The following is a 7,439-nucleotide window of genomic DNA, read 5'->3' on the forward strand; positions in this document are numbered from 1 at the left end:
TGGACCCTGGAATGAAGGAGCTCAGTGGGTTTCTCCAGTCTCCCCTCTGCAAACTACAGACATTGAGGTCAGATGTACTATATTTGTTTATTCTAATAACATTACAGTGCAAATCTCAGTGTGAAGGTCAATCAGTGAGCTAGTAAAGGATCAACAGGCTGCTCTTTCAGAAGATGCTGCATGAACACATGTCCAACAACTTTGAATAAAGTGAAAAGGGGAGAATTATCAGCCAAATTGTTAAATCAGTTGTTTTTTTATGCAGATGAATCACCAAATGCAGACAGATTTATTGAGTCTCTGCTGTGATACTGTGATGAAGATTTTGGTAAAGTGCTGACACAGCATCTGGGCTTCAGAAAGGTCAATATTTCAGATGCAGTAACTGTCACACTTTGAATAAAATGAATATAAACTTACACAGAAAAATATTATAGGCTTTCATTTTTTTTATAAAGATATAAACCATTAAAATAGCTGAAAAGGATTACTTTGAACGTGTTAACCTTAAGATCATCCTATGGATAAATATGGTACTGTATAAAATAATAAAAAGATCAATAACCCCAAATCATTAGAACTTCCATTGACTTGGATAGACATAAAAGTCAGAACTGAATGAAAGGATGAGGTTGTGTTGGGCCTCTTATGTTCATAGGATTGATTTCTACTGAATGAGGCAGTGAGCCAGTGGAGTTAATGAACAGCTGGGAAGTAGATGATGGAATGATTTGGCCATTTTGGGCCCCAGGTAAACTTTGTTTAGAGGCCCTCCTCTTAGTCAGTGGTTCTCAACCTTTTTGAGTCACGACCGCCTCCAATATCTGATTAATATACTTATATGTTGTAAATAAATAATTGTTCTCACAATGGAGAAATTAACTCTCTGCATGTAACCAATCCCCTTGGGGAGCAGTGGGATGCCATCATGGGTTGCCCAGGGAGCAATCAGGGGTTAAGGGTCTTTGCTCAGGGACCCAGAGTGGCAGTCTGTGGGAGTCGGTTTTAAACTCACAACCTCAGGATCGGGACTTTTTGATTAACATGAAGCATCAAGAGGCAAACTTCCCAACCAGACTGACAATGGTGAGCAGATCCATGATTCGGTTTCTGGATATATTGGAAGATACATAAAACGAGGCTCCATAAGAAGACAAGCCCCAGAGCTGAAGCAGGTCAGACAGGGGAGGCTGCAGGACACAGAGAAAAAGGCTCCTCCTCCACTGAGAGCAAGTCTGTTCTCAGTGGAGGAGGAGCCTTTCCTGCCGTCCCTCTCCTGGCCTCAACAGCTGAACAGTTAGATGCTGATCTTACAGCATCAATTACAAATATCCACGTTGGTCTGGAGGGAGCTGCCATTCAATGGGCATAAACCCAGAGCTGAACACTAAATGGGTGATGTGTCTAAATCAGCAACATTGCTGCCCTCGATAGGAGGGAATGAGGAAGATCAACTATCCCTCTATCTCCCCTCTTTAAATAAAATATACACAATATACTTGTTATAAGAAACAATTAATAGAGAGAAAATTCCATAATAAATGATCAATTGATTTCAATCAAACAAGTAGGTTGTACAAAAATTTTACTTTTAAATTTTTGTCTTCAATATTTTAAAGTAACTAAAAGATGAGAAAAGCTTTTCACTGAAGATCATTAAGCTTCTGAGTTATTTAGAAAAACCTTTATCTGAATCTTTGATCATCTAATGAACAAAACTCAGAGAATCTTAGAAACTGATTAAATAAATTTTGTTGAATATCTTTCAAATGGTACTCGTACTCGTCGTCTCCCTCTTTATCCGGGACCGGGTCGCGGGGGCAGCAGACTAAGCAGACACTCCCAGACTTCCCTCTTCGCAGACACCTCCTCCAGCTCTGTTAGGGGAAGCCCTAGGCGCTCCCAGGCCAGCCGAGAGACATAGTCTCTCCTGCGTGTCCTGGGTCGTCCCCTGGGCCTCCTCCCAGTGGGACGTGCCTGGAAAACCTCCCGAGGGAGGGGTCCAGGGGGCATCTAACTCTCCCTATCTCTAAGGGAGAGCCCAGCCACCCTGCGGAGAAAGCTAATTTCAGCCGCTTGTACCCCGGATCTCGTTCTTTCAATCATGATCCAGATTTCATGACCATAGGTGAGGTTATGAATGTAGACCGACCGGTAAATTGAGAGCCTTGCCTTTTTGTTCAGCTCTCTCTTCACCACGACAGACCGGTGCAGCGTCCGCATTATTGCAGCAGCCGCACCGATCTGTCTATCGTTCTCCCGCTCCATTTTTCCCTCACTCGTTAACAGGACCCCAAGATACAGGGGCATTTAGCCCGACAACATAGCCTCTGGGATGAGCCAGAGGATCTGTCAAATGGTCAGATCCTAAAAACACATTTGATTATTTTATTCATGATCAGAGATTTCCAAAATATGAGATAAACATTGATTGAGCTGTAACTTCAATTTTTCCTGCTCTGATTCAGTATTAAGGTTAGATCTCTATCTTTGGTCCGGATTGATCCGTTTCTTTCTGTTCCTGTGAGCAATGACGCACCAGGCTCCACCTCTGCTCTGAAATCAGCCCTGTTCTCCTGCTGCAGGGTTATTTGCTTTAATAGAAAGTTTTAATCTGCATCATTTTTTGATTTTTTATTCAGATTGATTCGCTGCTGTTTGTCAGAGATCAGCTGGGCTTCTCTGGTCTCAGCTCTGAAGTCTAATCCATCCCATCTGACAGAACTGGTCCTGAGAGGACCCAGCCTGGACCCTGGAATGAAGGAGCTCAGTGGGTTTCTCCAATCTCCCCTCTGCAAACTACAGAGATTGATGTAAGATGTAGTATATTTGTTTATTCTAATAACATTACAGTGCAAATCCCAGTGTGAAGGTCATTCAGAGAGCTAGTAAAGGATCAACAGGCTGCTTATTCAGAATATGCTGCATGAACACATGTCCAACAACTGGGAGGAAAGTGAAAAAGGAAAAATTATCAGCGAAACTGTTAGATCAGATTTTTTAAATGCAGATGACTCAACAAATGCAGACAGATTTATTAAGTCTCTGCTCTCATACTGTGATGAGGATTTGGGTAAATTGCTAACTAAGCATCTGGCCTTCAGAAAGCACAATATTTCAGATGCAGTAACTGTCACACATTGAATAAAATTAATATAAACCTACAAAGAAAAATATTATAGGCTTTCATTTTATGATAAAGTTATAAACCATGAAAATAGCTGAAAAAGATTATTTTGAACATGTTAAAGACAAATGAGTTTTAAATCACTTCCTTGTTGTCTTCAGAATCTCAGTAGTGCAGTTTCTCCGTGTTCCCTTTAATTGATTATAACATTTTATTTCCAAGAACCTTCAGATCATCCAATAGATAAAAATTGTTCTGAAGAACATCATAAAAAGATCAACAACAGCAAATCATTAGAACTTGTATTGACTTGGATAGACATTAAAGTCAGAATTGAATGAAAGCATGAGGCTGTGTTTGGCCTCATATGTTCATAGGATTGATTTCTACTGAATGATGCAGGGAGCCAGTGGAGTTAATGAACAGCTGGAAAGTAGATGATGGAATGATTCTGCCATTTTAACTTTAATAGGGGCCCTCCTCTAAGTCAGTGACTCTTCAGCTTTTTGAGTCACGACCCCCCACCCCATGTCTGATTAATATACTTAGATATTGGAAATAATTACTATATAAATAATTGAACTTTATTGATCTCACAATGAAGACATTTACTCTCTGCATTAAACCCATCCCCTTGGGGAGCAGTAGCCTGCCATCCTGGGGTGCCCAGATAGCATTCAGGGATTAAGGGTCTTGTTCAGGGACCCAGAGTGGCAGTTTGTGGGAGTGGGTTTCAAACTCACAACCTCAGGTTTCAAAGCCCTATGCCCTCTCAGGGTTCCTTGTCATGAACCGAGGACAGATGGACCCAGTATTCAAGGAGAGATATCAGTAGGAAAGTTCAAAACATTTATTAACAACACAAAAACTAAAGTGGAGCTGTGGCTCACGGACACTGCAGGAGGGGGCGGGGCACTGCCAAATCTCAGACATTCTGCGGGAGAAACACAGGTAAGTGACCACGATCATCTGACAGAAGATGATTATCTGAGTTGGCCACTTACCTGGTTTAACAATCCAGTCCAAGAATGTCCCCAAGTGCTGCAGTCCCAGAGGACATGCTGGTGGCCGATCCTGGTCAGGGATCCAGAGCAGACAGGAACAGACAGAAACAGAATCCAGATCAGGCAGGAACAGAACAGGTGGCAGGATCCAGACTTCCAGGCATCCACAAGCTCCCAGGCGGGTTCAGAGTCTAACAGGATCCGAAAGCGTGACCAGGTGGTCACGCACAGGAACAGACAGAATCAGGTGCAGACGGGCAGGCTCAGTGGCACAGGGTAGCCGAGACAGTACGTGGAACCAGAATGTAATGCAGGACTTTAAACTGGTCTCCTCCCCGGAGCCAGGCTTACTTGGATAAAAGCTGAACCTCCCCACATATAGAACCCAGAGGACTCAGTGGGGAAGGAACAGTGGACGATCACGAGACGAAACAAACACAAAACCCTCTTCCCACTGGCCGACAGGATCCAAAACATGAACGAAGGAATCAAAATAACAGAGAGGCTAACAGAAAGACAATTAATGATCTGGCAATGCTCAGGCTTAACTGAAAATAAACCAAAGGAAACAGGTCAGAGGAATAAATGATAATTGAGGCAGGAAGGGAAAACAACATGTGAGAGAAATAAGCAATTAAGGGAGAGCAAACAGGCCAGATCATGACATTCCTGCAGATTTAATTCCATTTAATTGCCATTAATTCTTCAATATAAAATCAAGGCCTCAATTTGTATTAATATGTGTCATATAAGTCTTTCATAGACCTTAAAATTGTGACCACATCATAAATAGGATTTTATTTTTGTAATCCATATCAAAAATAAAATAATTGACAATATTTTTCTTACATTTACCGAACAGCTCGCTGTAACTATTATTGGTTCCGTCCCAATAGCAGAACCAATAAAAACGATGTGACCAGACCTTGGGGTGATGTGCCAGTATCTTTTTACCTGGACAAAATGGGGAACTTTTAGATTCAACGAAAAATAGGCTATCCATCCAAGAGTTTTCTGCATGGCTAAAACCACTGCCAGGGAATGTAGATGAAGCACGATGGGAATCAAAGCAGTGGAGACACATGTGTGAAGCGTAAACTCAAAACATCAAAATTAAGTTAAGTAACAGATATTTCTCCACTCTGTTCCACCCTTGTCTCTGCAATGCCTCTACAGCATCTCTCACATCAACAATATTGCCAGTAGAACCAAATCTCCGCATAATGTTTGGCGGTACGCTGACAATGAAAGTAGAGGGATTGAGAAGGGAACAAAACAAAGCTAGTGAATTTGGTTCATTAATTGTAACAAAGGGTGCTGCACTGATATCAGTATCGGGCGGGGCCCCGATCTAGCACTAAAATGGTGATATCAGCAATACTCAAGTTGAGGGGAGATGAGGGGGGGGGGGGGAGATGGGGTGGCATTCCCCCTTTTTAAAAAAATCTTCAAAATCATCCCCCTTCTTAAATGACCATCCCCCATAACATTCCCTGTGACATTTCATCACTGAATGTGTAAATTTCTATTATATATTAACAGTAATGGCAATAATATTGACCTTTCAACATTTGACAGGTTACGCTTACGATTAGCGCAAACCCTGCGCTGTCCTGTACAGCATCAGATCCGAGCGGCAAAGACAACGCGATTTGAGGGAATGTGAAAAGAAGGAGGGGAGGGAATCTTCTGCAGGTTCTAAGTTTAACAAATAAAGGGTCAGAAATTATCTACAACGGTGTCCACTAAAACTATACATTTTATTCCATCCATGTATAAGAAATATGAAAACATTAAGAATATATTTAAAATTTCCCTTTACATTCATATTTCAATCCTTTTTTCATCAATGGGCGTGACTTTAGGGCGATGTGCGCTCCCAGGAAAGGGGAGGTGATTCTGCACACAACAGATGAAACCCGCAGGAGAGAGTCGAAGCAGGGGCAGATTTAGGAAATTTGGGGCCCTAGGCAAAGACAGACTTGGGGCCCTTGGAATTGAGAAGACAACTCTTAATACAGACCCCTTATAGAGATACAGAAATTTTAATAGAATAGACAAACATTTCCTTAATTTTGACTGCCCTTAATGATGTTTTATAGTTTATATTATGTATAGGGAAAATAACAATTCAAAATACCTTCAATCACATTTGTGAGAGTCAAAGTGCATTTTGAGATATTTCAAATGATGTCATCTGATTTGTCATTTAAAGTGTCCTGAATATAATCAAGATATTCCAGTTAATCTGAACTGGTCAAAGCTATTTTTTTAATATCCCAATTATGAAATATCCCCCTAGTGCTGTCACTGAGCTGTCCTAACAGAATTCTGCATGGCTGCATGGTGCTTGTTCTTGAAAAAGCTGGTTCAACATGCCACAATATAGGAAGAACTCAGCAGTATAGAATGTGCATAGAATAATAATACTCTGAACTCTAAGACCCATTTCAATTTAATTATAAGTTTTTTTATTTATTTAAATACTTTTTTTGTCAAAATGTAGAATTTTACTTCAATAGCTTCTCTTCTCTGCTCCTCTCATCCCTTCACCATTGTTGCTAACTCCCCAGCAAGAAAGGCTGCTATTGGTTGTCCTAAAAGGCGCTGTAAAGTGTTAGGTAATGCCTGTCGTCCAGTCAATGGTAAATATAGTTCGATTGACCTGTTAAAAATAGTTTTAACTCATTCATTGCCAGCATGTAGCCTAGCTTACTATAAATTAGTCAGTAGAAGCTAAACTGGTTTTCTGATACACAGTCTTTTTTATAAAATCAATACTGAATATTTGAAATGTGAGTAAACTTAATATCTTTTATACAGGCTAATTTTATTTTCAGGCTAATCCTAATGCATTTTGATTTGTTAGCATTTTTTCAGCTTTTGAAAACTATTTCAGCTGTTTCAATTTAATTAATTGCATTTGAATAGAAAATACTTGACTCGAACGGTTTCAGATATTAATTTGCAGTGTTTTATGAGGTTTTGTTCCAAATCTTAATAGATTTTTTTTCCAAAAGATTCTCCAAAGAAAATAAAAAAAGGTTCCAACCATGACTATGAAACTGATCCCAGTGGGAAATTAGTCCCTCACTATGTCGGGACAGTGATAACCAAGGTAACTCTAGGAGCAGTGATAGCCATGCTGACTGTGTAGGAGCAGTCATAGCCATGATAACTATGTAGGAGCAGTGATAGCCATACTATGTAGGAGCATTGATAGTTATGCAAACTATGTAGGAGCAGTCATAGCCATGATAACTATGTAGGAGCAGTGATAGCCATACTATGTAGGAGCATTGATAGTT

The 7,439-nt window shown here is 40.5% G+C and overlaps 1 protein-coding gene across 7 annotated transcripts in view; it reads left to right on the forward strand.

Annotated features, from left to right (window-relative positions):
- LOC107103124 (ribonuclease inhibitor-like) overlaps nucleotides 1-7,439 on the forward strand; it is a 61,825-nt gene that overhangs the window by 33,235 nt on the left and 21,151 nt on the right. For 2 of the 7 annotated variants that reach the window (XM_015402655.1, XM_015402651.1), the window contains one exon: nucleotides 2,643-2,651. The exons of 2 other annotated variants lie outside the window; for them this stretch is intronic. In XM_015402655.1, coding sequence (XP_015258141.1) covers nucleotides 2,643-2,651 — 9 coding nt within the window. Of the gene's footprint in view, nucleotides 1-2,642; nucleotides 2,652-2,807; nucleotides 2,816-7,439 lie in introns of all 7 variants that reach the window. 3 more of the 7 variants (XM_015402657.1, XM_015402652.1, XM_015402654.1) reach the window with 3 other exon arrangements.

This window comes from Cyprinodon variegatus, unplaced genomic scaffold (genome assembly GCF_000732505.1).
Source record: "Cyprinodon variegatus isolate N-32 unplaced genomic scaffold, C_variegatus-1.0 Scaffold1379, whole genome shotgun sequence".
In the NCBI taxonomy this organism is placed as follows: domain Eukaryota; kingdom Metazoa; phylum Chordata; class Actinopteri; order Cyprinodontiformes; family Cyprinodontidae; genus Cyprinodon; species Cyprinodon variegatus.